The sequence below is a fragment of the Lynx canadensis genome, chromosome B1 (assembly GCF_007474595.2).
Source record: "Lynx canadensis isolate LIC74 chromosome B1, mLynCan4.pri.v2, whole genome shotgun sequence".
NCBI classification, from domain to species: domain Eukaryota; kingdom Metazoa; phylum Chordata; class Mammalia; order Carnivora; family Felidae; genus Lynx; species Lynx canadensis.
In genome coordinates this window covers 25156020-25172421 of record NC_044306.2, presented here as the reverse complement: position 1 = coordinate 25172421, position 16402 = coordinate 25156020, and the positions used below count along the sequence as shown (strand labels likewise).

Genomic DNA, 16402 nt, shown 5'->3' with positions numbered 1-16402 from the left:
ACCCAGGAGGCAACTTTTATAAAGGTCAACATTATCTTTTTTTATGTTGGTAGCACCAAGCTAATGGCATTTCAATTTTGAAGCCTGGAAGTTATTCCTTGAGGTTTCTGTAAAATTCATCTGTTCCCAGGACCTCCAAAGAATGCCCACTGGGGAGACTGTAGCTACTCAGACAATATTGACATGAAAAGGTCATAGCGAGATGAATTGGGGCTCGCTCTGGGTCAGGCTCCATGCCTGGCACCTCATATGTGTTATTTCATTTTGGTCTCCACAACAACTTTATGGTATATATATATACCATATATATGATATATATGATATATATATATATATATCATATATATATATATATAACTATTTTCCTTCCTTTTACAGTTAAGGAAAGGGGGTTTAGAGAGGTCACGAATCTTGTTCAAGGCCACAAGAATAAAACATGGTGGCTCTAACGTTCAAAAAACAGTATCTCCTGCATTCTTTTCTAAAATTAGTCTTAATGATGCTAATATCCAGGAGCAGCTTATGCCCTAAGCATGATTCCTCAAATGAATGGCAGCATATTGGTATCACACACCATCTGTCCAGAAGGCGTGGTGGCTGCAGCCCCCCAGGGCCCTCACAGGGCCCAGCTCCACAGGAACGTGTCGGTCTTATCTGCTGGGCAACTTGTTCCCTGCTCTGAAGGGGGAGGGGGGACAAGATGGGCCATCAAAGCTTCACGAGTTTTGCTGCAGGGAGCCAGCCGCTAGCACCCTGATAAAAGCGTAGCAGGCGGGCATTGGGGCCTCGTATTCAAAACGAAAACAGGGAAGAGTACAAGAGAAGATACATGTGAGGAAAGAAAAAGGAACAGTTTTCCAAATAAGACGTGACAAATAAAAACTGTTGTGATTCTTAAAGACACTTTCTGGGAATCAGTGCAATCGCTTTAAAAATTTACGTGCTTCCCTTTTAACAGAACAGAAACAGTAACAGAGTTGAAATCTGTTATGCGGCAGGCTGCTTTACACAGTGCAGGCATTTCCAGGGCTGTTTTACAACAAAGTGCACACTGAAGATGATGGTGTGGGTATGTACTTATCATTATACGATTATCACCTTATTTACATAATTCTTTGCTGTGTTTACAGGAGGAGTCAGTCGTTAACTCCAAAGGAAAACAGTGATATGGGATATTTTTCAGATGCTAGGGAGACAAAACTCCTGTCAGAAGAGGTATGCTAATGGTAGGTCACAGTTTGCATTATTATCTATATATGCTTCAAGGCAAGCAAACCACTCCCCCAGTATTAATATTGAATGTGACTCTCCCACGATCTTGGCCTTATCATTGAGACTGGATTATACAGCAAAACTAGCAGGACTGGGGCAAAAGCCAATCTCTCCAAGGAAACAAATACAAAAATCCCTTGCAAATATAAGTGCAAGAATGTTGGTCAGCAACCCAAATCCAAAAAACATGGTAGTTCCTGAGTTGTAACTTTTGGTCACTACCAGACTTTATATTAAGATGGTATTATCATGATTTTCAGGAAAACATTAAACGTACAAGTCTTCTACTCTTAAGTAGACTCTGCTAAGAGATCACCAATGTTATAGGTATAAGAATGTTTATAATAAATCTTAAAGCAGAACACCAGTGTGTACCTGGGAGCAGTTGTAACATGTGTGTGTGTGTGTGTGTGTGTGTGTGTGTGTGTGTGTGTGTATTGTGTGTGTGTTTGGGGTGGTGGTAGGAATGAGAAACCATGTAAGGATTATTTTATTTAAAACAAACTTTAAAAGGTTTTATTTAAGGGGTGCTGGGTGGCTCAGTCAGTTGTGCATGTGACTCTTGATTTCGGCTCAGGTCATGATCTTGAGGTTCATGAGATCGAGCCCCACATCGTGGGGCTCTGCCCTGTCAGCAGGGGCATTCTCTCTCTCCTCTCTCTGCCCCTCCTCCTCTTGCATGCGTGCTCTCTCTTTCTCTCAAAGTAAACATTTTTAAAAAGGTTTTATTTAAGATAAAAATGTTAAAATATTTAATATTTTATGAAGTAAAACTTTTTAACTGAGTTTCTGTAACCATATTACCATATATATACTTATATATATATATAAATAAAACATTAAATATATATTTTATTTTTATTTTTGAAAGAGAGAAAGAGAGAGAGCACAAGTAGGGGAGGGAGACAGAGGGAGACACAGAATCCGAAGCAGGCTCCAGGCTCTGAGCTGTCAGCAGAGCCCGATGCAAGGCTCGAACTCAGGAACAGTGAGATCATGACCTAAGCCAAAGTCGGACACTCAGCTGACTAACCCACCCAGACACCCCTACCATACGTATTTAAAATCAACTTCTCAAAAATATTTCAACAAGGCAAAAGATGGAAGTCTACAGTAAGAAGTCTGTCAGTCTGGAGAGAACTTGGCAAATCACAAGGCAAACTTCCAAACTATGCAACAGCTTCGTGATTCACTGGCCCTTGAATTCCATGGGCTGAGAAACTATGTGGAAGAGGCTAGTCTCGTTAATGAGACAAATGTCACATATTTAGTAAAACAGGTACCCCCAACTATTTTGCTGACAACTCACAACCTGTCGTGCACTTCAAAAGAAGATGCCCCCATCGTTTTCTTCAGAACACTTGTTTAGGCCTCCTGAAAGAGAATCATTTGCCTTGAGGAGCCTATGTGAACATGTGGACAAGAGCCCTTGGGTTTTCCATTAAAACAAGGTGATGACTGTTATGTGAATTCTGAAGCATTTGTTTTGAAAGAAAACTCAACCTCAAGACTTCTTCCACATACTCAAATGTGGGCCTCTGATTTGGGCCTAGTATTTTTTAAAGCATGTTCACACTCATTACCTCACTGCCTCCTCACACTTAACCTTTGAGACAATATTCTCTGCATCTAAGAAAATGGAAACCAATCAGAATACACTGCAGAGTCCAAATACAGATCAAGGTCTAGCTGGTCCAGCTGTTTCGAGGCTTTTTTCACAAAAGATTCAGCAACACAGATTTATTCCCTTCAAAGGGTGGTGGCTTCTCTAACAGAACAGAGCGAGCCAGTGGAAATCACAAAGTGCAGAGGACGACCTTCCCCTCAGAGCTGGGCAATTATATTTCAAACTGATATTAAAAAAAAAAAAGTATTCAAGAATATAATCATGACCCCTTTGGGCTGCAATGTTGCAGTGAGATTTTTATGACCCAGAAATTCCTAAGCTGTCGCTGCTGCTTAGAGAGCCCACTTACTAAGTGGCGTAAAATGTGTGAAATGGGTAATCTGACTCAGTGTGTAAATATTTCCTAGGATTCATCTTAGGAGTGACCTCATTTATATGCGTTATCACCAATGATGAATTGAAAAATAAATTAATTCTACCCCATAGCTAAGCATTAAAACATTTTAAAAATGTCTGGAGTAGTTTATATTCCAGATGTTGACTTCTTCCCTCCCAAACTGCATTAGTGACATTTTTTCATTGCCAATGACATAGCTATGGTATTACATACTACAGTGCAGGACTTGGGGTTCGGCCGCTTTCAGAAAATGTGTGCATACCCTGGACATTTCTAAGCAGCCGTTTAATTGGATTTGAAAAGCAACAGTGTTTCTGTGGTTAATATAGCATTTCTCTTTCTTAAACCACGAGTACTAGTCTATTTCATACACCATTCTAAACATCCTGCCCATCTTTCCTTAAAACCACTGTTTGAGTTAGGGGTTTCAGAAAACACTGCATTACAGGGGCGCCTGGGTGGTTCAGTCGGTTGAGTGTCCACCTCTTAACTTCAGCTCCGGTCATGATCTCATGGTTTGTGAGATCGAGCCTCTTGTCTGCCTCTGCACTGACTCTGTGGAGCCTGCTTTGGGATTCTCTCTTTCTGCCCCTCTCCTGCTCTCTCTCTCTCTCTCAAAATAAATAAATAAACTTAAAAAAAAAAAAAAGGAAACACCACATTACATAAGAAAGGCAAAACACAGTACTTTCACTGAGGTACTGCTTTCTTTGCCTGCAAAGGGGAAATTAAATACTGAGTGTCATTCTACCTTAAAGATGCTTTTACAAGTTAAAATAAATACTGAGTAATAGAAAAGTTATTTCAATTTTAAACGTAAAATGAATACGTGAATTTTTTCTACGTATAATTTCCCCCCAGAATGCAGCTTTTATAGCTTGTAGGTTTTGAAGAAAATTGCAAAGGGTGAATTAACTTAAAAATGAATAGAAAATCAGGAGTTTGACAGGATTATCAGTGCCCCATCATTGTCTATTACATGTTTTATTACTTCCACTTTTCTAAAACCTACCAGCTGCCCGTCAGCCTAAAGATCTACCAGCACAACGAGCAAGGATTTCTGACAGGTTTATTCTCATGTCACATCAGTGCTCATTTACTGCCTGTCCACTGTAGGTTAAAGGCTGTGCCAAGTTATTTTACAACCTTATTTAATCCTATTGTTACTATTTGGTACCTGGGGAAGCTGAAGACAGTTCAGAGAAGCTTCTCTGGAATTCAAACAATGGTTCTCTTAACTCTAGCAATGCTGTAACCCACCCCCTCCTTTACTCCTCTGAATGTGTTATTTCCATTCAGTTTAACTACAGCTTTGATTCTGTTAGAGTATCTGGCTGGGGCCTTACAGTCAATTACATTGCCTTTTAAAAAACACTGTTCCAAGTTTCCAAACCATCTGAATGTTATATGTTTCAGCAATCATATGGTATTGAATACAGAATGGTCTCTTTGAGTACCTCCTAGGATAGTACCATTTCATGGCAATATTAAACAGTAAGATTTTACTTATTTTAATTGAAAGGCCTATGATTTATAGTGAAGTAAATATAAACATTCACTAATCAAACACCTGACATGATTAGTACAACAAAGGTGAGCAAAAACCATGTTGATAATACTGCATTCTTAAAACAGACAAAAAAAAAAGAAAGAAAGAAAGAAAGAAAAACACTCAAAACATTTCCATTTTCCATTTACCTGCATAAAGCCTCAATGGCATCTCTGTCCAAAAAATCATGCTCTCTCTTGACCAAGGAAATATCAATGGGGAACAGAAGATCTATAAGAAAAATAAAAACACATATGTTTATTGGGCACCTAAATTCTCTTTTGTTTGTTTGTAATTGTTTTTTTTATTAATTTATTTTTTTAAATTTACATCCAAGTCAGTTAGCATATAGTGCAACAATGATTTCAGGAATAGATTCCTTAATGCCCCTAACCCATTTAGCCCATCCCCCTCCCACAACCCCTCCAGCAACCCTCTGTTTGTTCTCTATATTTAAGAGTCTCTTATGTTTTGTCTCCCTCCCTGTTTTCATATCATTTTTGCTTCCCTTCCCTTGTGTTTATCTGTTCTGTATCTTAAAGTCCTCATATGAGTGAAGTCATATATTTGTCTCTGACTAATGTTGCTTAGCATAATACCCTCTAGTTCCAACCATGTAGTTGCAAATGGCAAGATTGCATTCTTTTTGATTGCCGAATTAATACTCCATCATCTTCTTTATCCATTCATCCATCGATGGACACTTGGTGAACACCTGAATTCTTGCCAATCTAGCCCAGTTTAGCAGAGGAAAAAAAAGTAATTTGTTGAACACCTACTGTGTGCAGGACACCTCATTTCCTATCAAGTGCTATGGGAGAAGAAAGCAACTTAAGACAATTCCATCGGTGTCCTAAAGGAGCTTAGATGTAAAGTGGTCTGTGGACTCAAAGATCAGTTCTTGTCAAAAGATAAGTGGTTCAAAACACTGTTCCACCTTTAAACAAATCAGCAGGCAACAGACCCCTGCTATAAATTATTATGTAAGCCAGAATCAATACCAGAAGGATACTCCTTTTTAATGTGGTTGTATTTTTTTTTTTTTTCCATGTGTGTGTGCTCACATTTGATCAGGGGAAGAGGTCATGGAAAACTGGGCCAAGGAAAGGTCTAGAGAACAATGGCAAGTGGTAGTAAATGGAATCTAACCATTTGCATGACATCAAAAGCTAAAGAGAATTCAGGATATGCTATTTTTAAACAAATATTAGCACTTCCATATGGCTTTTCAGGAGTTTATATAACTCCCCCTAAAACAAAAGGCCAGCTACAAGCTGTGTAGAACAATAGAATTCCAAATCCCTTAATCTGTAGGAGAGTTCAGTACTCAGACTACTGGGAGTTACAGAAGAACTGAAAAGGCAAAAGGGGGGAAAAAGTCAACTCATGAGAAGAATTCCCTTTTTTATCCCTTGTTGATAAATACATTCAAGGAGAGGGGAGGATGACTGGGAGCATCACTGTGGAAATTTACAACAGTTCTGGAATTGCCACTACATAAAAATGAGTTATCCTCTTTGGAGTTGCAGCTATTAGGTATATTCAGTCTTCCCCGTAGAATGCTTATATGATATGCTAAGTATGAGTTCTTCTGTGCACCTCTGTGGGCCAGGAATAGGTGAAATAAGTCAGAAAGGCAGGAAACCATGATTACCATAACCGAGAGAGAGAGAGAGAGAGAGAGAGAGAGAGAGAGAGAGAGAGAGAGAAACCACAAAAAACAAAAACCAACCCCATGGCCTCTAAAATGGCTAATGCTGCAATACTGGGATAGACCCGCTCTCAGGAGTTCTGGGGATACAGGTGATTGGTAATGAATGTCCTAGTTCTTCAGCTGACTGTTACATTTTTATGGTTTCCAACTTCCAGTCGCTGGTTTTATAGAATGGAGCTCCGTATTCTTAACAATCTGTTTGCTAGAGATAATGATAAAGAGTATCTTTTTTTTTTTTTTTTTAACGTTGGAAACTAACATAATGAGTGATAGAGTCTATTCTTCGTTTTTCTGAAAGTGAGAGTTAGATTATTGATACTATTCCCTGAATAACGCAGGCAGACCAATGAAGCAGCCCAAGATTTATGAAGAAATATATGAAATTGAGTATTGCAGGAATTTATCTCTTCATTAACTTATAGACCAACACTATAGGCTCATAGTGAATGTAAACTATTGTAAATACAAACACAGTAGACTATGAAGCTATTTGGAGGTTGTGGCGTTTTATATCACTTTGAACAGACACCCAGAGCGTCAGGTATTAAATGACAGAGCTGACATTAAAGAATATATTTTTAATACTTTCACAGCGGAACATCAGATCTGTAAATGTAAATTAAAAGCTCCCATGTCTGTTAAGTGTATAGGAGATCACGACTGTGTTATTTTAGCAATTCTAACTTATTGTACCCAGAACTGTATTTTAGATTCTTTTCTGATGCAAATTAACTTGAAGATTCTGTTAAAAAAAATTCTCGAGTACATAGGGACTAGATGTAAGACAAGTGAAATAATTAAATAAATGATTTTCTCTTATTTGCCTAGACTCTTCTGAAAGGACTGTTTTTTAAAAGATATGATTTACCAATGTACAGAAGAAGCTCTTAGTTCTTCATGTTAGGATTTAATCGTCCAGCTTGGCTTTAAGGGCAGGAAGTATAAATCGCCGAAGACCAAAATAAAGCAAAACAGGAAGACAAGGAATGTGTGGGTTGCTGCACAGAGTGGCAGGATGTAGTGCAGGAATTATAGCCCAGAACAATACACAGTCTATCTCGAAAGCAGGCTTAGGCTTCAAAAGACTTCTAAATGTGAAGAGATCCCAAACATATTCCATGAAAATGCAGTCTGAATTTTAGGATGCGTTAAGAAGGAAGACAGAGGCTGGGACCGAGTCTTAGCAAACACACACTTCACAAAGTGCTGCTTGGCAGCAAATCAACACCAAAAATGAACATAATTGGAGGAAATTTAATTTCTAAACAGAAGAACAAAAGGACGGCCACCTTACTGCCACTGCTAATGCAATTATCTTTCCCTGTCTCCAGTGGAGCTGTGAATTGAATGCAATACAAGGGAGGTCCCTCCCCAGCCCTCCCTACCTCCAAGCACTTACGAAAGACAGAGATACTCTAAATGTTAATAGGTCAGAAATTCTCTCTAAGGGACAGATAGGCAACTCCACCGTAATAAGCATGCACATTAACCAAGTACCTTTCAAAAAAGAAAGAAACAAGAAAAAAGGAGAAGGAATGCGAGATCTCTACAATGGAGGAATAATAAGATATTTTACACAGTCTAGCAATAAAATAATTCTGAATTCAGCTTCATGGGAAAATACCACACATTGAGTCTGGGCCACAATGAACAAGAGCAGGTAGTGTAAATTAGGTAATGAATTATTTTAGCTGAGTGAGCTAGGGAAATAAAGATGATCTCTATGGTCTCTGCCTGATTTCCTTCTGGGGAGTTCTCACCCACCCACTCCATATCCCTCTTCAAGGCAACCTGCTGATCATGTCTAGCACTTCTGAGCTTACGAACTATACCTACTCTTAGCATGGGCTCACGGGCTTTGCTCATGTGTTAAAGAAGGTTGCCAGTGACCACTCGCTCCGCCTGAGAGCCCAATGCCACTTTCCAGTAAGAAGTCTGATTCCTATTACCCTAGAGGAAAAGACATGTTTTACACTCACTATTTATTGTGAGAAGAGCCAGACATCCTTGGTGAAAATATTTCATTTCAATTGACTCTTTTAGAAATTTTGTCACATGATGGCATCCCCTTCCTTCTTAGGTGATGAAAAAGACGTATTTTCTAAATGTAAATCAACCAAAATTACGTTTGCTTTTTGAGATTCTGGCAATCCCTTAAAAGTCCTCTTTGACGTCTGAATGACGCTTTTATTTTTATAGAATATGTAGCATTTACCACAGTGCTGGGCATCCCTGTTGGTGTAGAATTAATAGTGGTTTGTTGATTAGCTGAATGGATGATGGATGAATGAATGAGAGATATTTAGTGTCATCATCTCAGCAGAGTTGAGGAAACAAAGATCCTTCAGGTGGAAGAAGTCCTGTTGGTCATTTAATTTATTCTCAATTTAGGAATCACTTCACTATTCACCCAACATTTGCTTGCAAATTACCCATATAGATGGAGTTCACTGGTTCACAACTGTAATTTTTTATCATTTATTTATTTTAAATGTTTATTTTTGAGAGAGAGAGACAGAGTATGAGCGGGAGAGGGGCAGAGAGAGAGAGAGGGAAATACAGAATCTGAAGTAGGCTCCTGGCTCTGCACTGTCAGCATGGAGCCTGATGCGGGGCTCGAACTCACGAACCGGGAGATCATGATGACCTGAGCCAAAGTGGGACGCTTAACCAACTGAGCTACCCAGGCACCCCCCTATTATTTTTTTAAGAGAGAGTGAGAGAGTGTGTGTGCATGCACCAGTGGGGGAGGGGCAGAGGGAGAGGAAGAATCTTAAGCAGGCTCCACGCTCAGCCCGATGTGGGGCTCAGTCTCACGAATGTGAGATCATGACCTGAGCCAAAATCAAGAGTCTGACGCTTAACCCACTGAGCCACCCAGGCACGCCTGTAATTCTTTTTATTTTTATTATGATTTTTAAAATTTTTTTAATGTTTATTTTTTGACAGAGAGAGAGAGAGAGACAGAGAGACAGAGCATGAGTAGGGGAGGGGCAGAGAGAGAGAGAGACACACACCCAGAATCCAAAGCAGGCTCCAGGCTCCGAGCTGTCAGCGCAGAGCCCGACACGGGGCCCGAACTCACAGGCCGCGAGATCATGACCTCAGCCGAAGTTGGACGCTCAACCGACCGAGCCACCCAGGTGCCCCTGTAATTCTTTTTGAATGATAACATGTACAGTATGATAAGAATCCCATGTAAATGAATAGCTTATTCCTTTTGCCACCTGCACGTATACTCCACCCACACCTGGTACCGGAAGCTCAGGATGAGCCACACCTAGGAGCCCTTCATCCTGGGCTGCAGCATCCCAGTAACCGCTAAGGGCACTGGTGACAAAATGAAAGAGTAAAAATCCAGCCTAGATCATCATCTTCTTTTTTTTTAAAGGTCCATTTTTCTTAATTAAAAATGTGAATGCCACAGAAAAGATAATATTCATCAAATGACAGTCTTAAACAACAGTAAAAAGCCTAATTACAACCTGGGGGAATATATCTGCAACACATGACCAATGAAGGCTTGCTAGAATGAATGAAGAGCTCTTACAAATCATTATGAAAAGTGCTATCAACTCACGAGAAAAATGGGGAACAGACATTTCACAGAAGAGCAAATGCATATGGCCAGATGACATGAAGAAACGAACATTACCATTCACGCTCAGGGAAACTGAAGTCAAAATACATCCACGTGATTGGCAAAAATTAAAGTCTGACAAGATCAAGTGCTGAGAGCATGTGAACAGACAGAATCTTTATAGAATTACTGGTAGGGGTGAAAATCAGTATAAGCACATTTGAAAAATCTGCACTGTAAAACTGAACATACGTATTCTCCATCACCTAATAATTCTGCTTCTGCGTGTTACAGACAAGACAGATTACTGCAGATGTACCACAAGAGTACTACAATGTACAAGAATGTTCCTAAGACTACAGTTTATAAAAGTAAAACAGAAAAGGCTGAAATGCCCACCAATCGGAGAGTGAATGTGAATAAACTGCAGTCTACCCACACAACGGGCTATTTACACAGCAGTCAAAGCAAGTGACCTAGAGGGACCCACAGTATAGAAGAATCTTAACAATATACTAGTAAGTGAAAAAAATTAAATCCTACAAGATTACATAGAGCATAATATCCTTTTTATAAGGGTAAAAGCAACTTTATAAAAATGTATTAGGAAAGTGCAAAAGGAAAATGACAAATAGAAGTTTCAGGATGACCGTTATTTTGGGTAAGGGGAGTAGAGGGGCCTAATGGGAGAAGATGTTAGTTGCATTATCATCATGTTCCTAGCTTTTGTTTTGAGTGATGAGGGTCTTATGACTTGCTACACTGTTTTCTTAATGAACTACTTTAATGAACACTAAAATGTCTGAAACTAAATCATAGATCAATAATATCATGAACCAGGGATATGATTGCGCCAATTAAAAAAAAGTGGCATTGCCCGCTCACCTTCATAAAGCTGTGCGTACTGGGGGAAACCTGTTGCCCGTAGCCAATCACAAGCTTCCTTGGCTTCAATTTCTGTAATAGAACAGAAGAAAGACAGCAGTGTGAGTCATGTGGACCTCAGCATGCTTTCTTCCTTAACAAACTCTGATTTTGTTATAGAAGCAAAATAGGCCTATTGACAATGGATAAGCAAAACAAACATATACACATACATAAAAGCCACGTAATTCAAATGATTTAAATTATTGTGCATCTCTTCAGACTTTAGAAAATGCACACAACAACCTGACTTTCCTTAAAAAATAAAAATGGGGTCTTAACAGTAGGTTACTATTCTGTGCTGCTCCTGTGTTCTGGTTACAAATCAGTAGGAAAACAGGGCACAATGAGCAGTTTTAAGAGGGATTAAATGATTTTAAGCCCAGATGGTCTAACCTGGCTTACTCTTCACATCAACAAAAGGCCACCAAATACACGTGACACCCTGGAAGAGAACTAACCTGCCCAATGGAACAGACCTTCTGCCCCACAATGGGACGTGCAAAGAAGGTCCAGGTGCTGAGGCAATGTGCCTTTAGGTGCATCCAGCAGTAGAGACCCAGGCTGTCAGGTGACCCAGAGGGCATTAAGTCCATAAATCCCACAATCTTGGCAGGCCAAAATGCCTAATAAAGCTCTGCTTCCCTGTGGTTAACATCTTGTAGATAGTATTGATAAACAGAAAGCCCAAGAGCACCTGACACACTGTGTTCAAACTCACTCAAGCGGTACTTACAATCCAGTTAAAACTGACTTACAGAGCAGGTCTGGGGCACACTCATTAGTTTCTCTGCTTGCACAAAGACTATTCTTTCAACTCTTCTTCCCACCTTCCACAGGCCATGAGAGTACTCAGTTATGTAAGGCGATTCACTCATTTATAAATGCCTCAACATTGATTAATTTATTCCAGATTCAAATCTTCATTAAGCATCTCTCCTCTGAGCCAGAGGGAGGCGGATAATCCATATTAGGAGAAGCATACATATCTTACTTTTGTCTAGTAACTTTACGGTTTCACAGCAGTTTTTCTCCTATCATTTCACGAATTCCTTGGCCGTTAAAGAAAGGTAATTTAGAACACTCAAATTCTTTAAAGCAAGTAGGGATGTCCTTATAGAGCACGCCAAAGCAAAAAACAACCTGCTATCTCCTGATGAGTTAGTCAATAAATACCTAAACTAAATCAATTAAGGCACTCGAGTGGAAAAAAATGACATGGCCAAGTTTACTTTCATGAATCTCTTCAGCGTAGTGATGAAAGCAGCATTATTAAACATGAGATTCAGGAGTGAATTCAGGACAGGAGGGAAAAGTGACATACATATATAAGAACCTCAATGTTTGCTCAGAATAGAAGAATATATAGAATTGTCCAGTTTGAATTACCTGTAGTTAACATTTTTTTCATGTATTCATATCCACACCTTGTCTCAGAAAGGGATTAAAGAAGCTTTACATAAAATCATAAAATAAACACTTTCTAGACAACCGTATTGCTGGAAAAACATAAAAGCTCGACGTTTTCTTTAAAAGAAGAAGGAAACTTTTTTTCCTCTATCTCTGTGACCCCTGTTCAAAGACAGACAAGGAAAGAAAAAAAGCTAAGCATTTGTTTGAAAAAAATTAAAAAAAAATAACTCGCTTTTCCTGACTATTTAGAGGTATTTCCATTGAACAGATTGTTAGACTCTGAACAACAGATTGTTAAAAAGTAAATGTGCTTGCTCTCTTAATATTTTACTCAACAAGTGGTGAGTAACCAGAAATTCTCAACATCCATTCTTTTCTGACTTACATTGAGACATGACACTGGGTCAGCACACGCACAAAAGCCTGAATTAGACACACTTCACCGGCCAATATTGCTACCTATTTAGAGCATGTTTCTGATTTTCTTATTACAATGGCTTCCTGCCAAGAGGCATGTAAGATACAAGGCATTTTTCTAAAAAGCCTTCATATTTATTTATATAATACTTTACAAATTGCCAGATGTTCTCAAACATATTGCTCATTTAAGGCCCCCAGTGATTTCAGAAACCCAAAATACTTATTGCTATCTTGTCATTCTCTTAACTCACTCCCTACCACCAAGGAAATGAAAAGCCCCCACGTGACCACAGATTCATCTAAAAAGCTGTGTCCAAATAGCCACATTTCTCAGGGCCACTTGGTTAGAAAGGAATGGTGTGAACAGGCAAAGCTCTGCTTCTTCAGCAGATAATCTAGTTAAAGGCTTACAATGGCTAAAAAGCAGTATTTTCAAGAACTGCAGAGATCCAGGTACTTGACCTTCCTTCCTTACCCTAAACTAGACGAAAATGTGTCTTTCTTTCAGGTGTGAAACCATGGGAAATAGGAAAAGTCTGTATCATATCTAGCTTCCACTTAAGAATGTCCACTCGTGAACCCTTGGGTGAAGAACAACTGAAAACTCACTGCTCCTCTAGGCATCAGAATTAGAACACTGTAAAAACTGTAAAAGTTGTCACTGGTTTTTTAATAAATGAAATAGTTACGGACTTCACTCCCACCCCTTTCCAATTACTGAGAGAAAATGGTAACAGTCTGATGTAAGTGCTGATTTGGGAAAAAAAAAAATCAGTATTTTCATTTTATTTAACGTGAAGTGAATACATATCTACATCCAAGTCGAGTAGAGAACACCCTTTCTGGTTTCGCCCCCGATCCAGTCCATAACTTTCCCTCTTGTCTCCCAACTAAAGCGCCACGTCTCCAATTCTGTCCTCTCTCAGAGGAGAGAATCCTGGCTCATCACACTTCCCAATCTATAGTGTTGATCTTGTCTCTCTCTAACTTCACTAGAACTCCGATGCTTGGAAAATCAAGTCTGAACACCTCTGCATGGTTTCCCCAGCTCTCCGGGAGGCATGCAGCCTGATTTTTCAGCTCTCTCTATTCACTCTATCTCCCAGCGAAAGCAAACTCAGTGCTCATCTCCCCATACACCACTGTGACTTCCTGGCATGAAATGATCTTCCTTGTTCTCAGTGTCAAATTTCATGCATCCTTCAAGGTCTATCCCAAATGCTGCCTCCCAGATGCCTCCCTCCCGACAATTCTGTCAATGGCTAACTTTTTTATTTTTTTATTTTTTAATTTTTTTTTTAAAGAGAGAGACAGAGACAGAGCATGAGCAGGGGAGGGGCAGAAAGAGAGGGAGACACAGAATGTGAAGCAGGCTCCAGGCTCTGAGCTGTCAGCACAGAGTCCGATGTGGGACTCGAACTCACGAACTATGAGATCATGACCTGAGCTGAAGTTGGTTGCTCAACGAACTGAGCCACCCAGGCGCCCCTCAATGGCTAACTTTTATTGAGTGCTTCATATGTGCACGACCCTGTCTAAGCATTAAAAGGCATATTAATTCATTTACTTTTCACATTGATCCTAAAACATGGATTACTAAAATCTCTATACAGACGAGGAAACAAGCAGAGAAATAAGTTCTTAAAATGAGTTTTCTTTACATTCAAATGCCACAGTGGAGACAGAACTAGGACTCACAGAAATGAGCAAGACAGGTTCTTCCCTTAAAAATATATATGTAGGGGCGCCTGGGTGGCGCAGTCGGTTGGGCGTCCGACTTCAGCCAGGTCACGATCTCGCAGTCCGTGAGTTCGAGCCCCGCGTCGGGCTCTGGGCTGATGGCTCGGAGCCTGGAGCCTGTTTCCGATTCTGTGTCTCCCTCTCTCTCTGCCCCTCCCCCGTTCATGCTCTGTCTCTCTCTGTCCCAAAAATAAAATAAACGTTGAAAAAAATATATATATATATGTAACGCTGAGCAACATTTAAAATATTGAAACCATTGGGGCACCTGGGTGGCTCAGTCAGTTGAGCATCCGACTTCAGTTCAGGTCATGGTCTTGCCGTTCATGAGTTCAAGCCCCGCGTCGGGCTCTGTGCTAACAAACAGCTCAGAGCCTGGAGCCTGCTTCAGATTCTGTATCTCTCTCTCTCCCCCTCCCCTGCTCATGCTCTGCCTCTCTCTGTCTCTCAAAAATAAGTAAATGTTAAAGAAATTAAAGAAAAATAAATAAAATATTAAAACCATGTATACATGCATTACTTCAGTCACTAAATTCTCATGCCCATTTTTAGAGGTCTCTAACTGGCTCTAAAGGTATGACTTTTCCTTCAATATATGCAACTATGAGGATGATTTTTTTTAATGTTTTTTATTTATTTTGAGACAGAGAGAGAGAGATGGGGCGGGGGGGGGGGGGAGGGGCATAGAGAGAGGGAGAGAGAGAATCCCAAGTAGGCTCCATGCTCAGAGTGGAACCTGCTGCGGGGCTCGATCCCATGAACTGTGAGGTCATGACTTGAGCCAAAATCAAGAGTTGGATGCAACTGAACCACCCAGGCACCCTGAAGATGATTTTAAAAAAAATTTTTTTTAACGTTTATTTATTTTTGAGACAGAGAGAGACAGAGCATGAATGGGGGAGGGTCAGAGAGAGAGGGAGACACAGAATCTGAAACAGGCTCCAGGCTCTGAGCTGTCACCACAGAGCCTGACGCGGGGCTCGAACTCATGAACCTTGAGATCATGACCTGAGCTGAAGTCGGACGCTTAACCGACTGAGCCACCCAGGCGCCCCTGAAGATGATTTTTTAAAAACATTCTCTACTGGGCAAAAATGCCATCAGAAACCAAAAGCACAATGGAAATACAATGCTGCTTTAACGCCTGGGTTTTCTCTGAGCAAACAACAGACAAATGTGTTGAGGAAACAGGAAATATTTATTGGAAACAGCTTTAGTGGTTAGTTGTATAAGATGAATGAGGTCCAGGAGACCCTTTTGTGTAAGGCTGGGAACCATTAGTCCATATTTGCACATTTCCCGGCATGAAGGGATGACCCTGTCTTCCCCTTACCCTCAACAGTGAGTTAAACAGAAATTCCCAACCCCGTCATCATTCTGTTGAACTCACTGATCTTAACCAGTTGAGCAACAGTAATTGGGTTGAGATGTGATTACTTCCATCTTCTGTGTGCCCTAACTTCACAGTAGGAACCGTCAGGCTCCCTGCCTTCTTTGACAACAGGCTACCAAAATCAGGACTCAAGGCAAATGCCACAACTACATGGAATGTATCTCTTAAATAAAAGTCTAAGGAATTGGAAGAATGCAAGAAAATTCAAGCACTTTCCAGATTCCTTGGATTCCCCCAAATATGACAGACCTGTGGGCAAAGATCAATGGAAATGTTGATGCTTTTACAGCCACAGAGAAACATATTAGCTGTGTGAAGGCAGGTGGTATTTTCTGATCCAAAACAAAATTCATTTCCCCACCCTGGTCACATA

At 40.1% G+C, this 16402-nt stretch overlaps 1 protein-coding gene across 4 annotated transcripts in view; it reads right to left on the bottom strand.

Moving 5' to 3' along the window:
* DLC1 (DLC1 Rho GTPase activating protein) overlaps nt 1-16402 on the bottom strand; it is a 443051-nt gene that overhangs the window by 19157 nt on the left and 407492 nt on the right. For all 4 annotated transcript variants that reach the window (XM_030312240.1, XM_030312242.1, XM_030312243.2 and 1 more), the window contains 2 exons: nt 11025-11096; nt 4995-5076 (listed from right to left, as the gene is read on the bottom strand). In XM_030312240.1, the coding sequence (XP_030168100.1) occupies nt 4995-5076; nt 11025-11096 (154 nt within the window). The remainder of the gene's footprint in view (nt 1-4994; nt 5077-11024; nt 11097-16402) is intronic.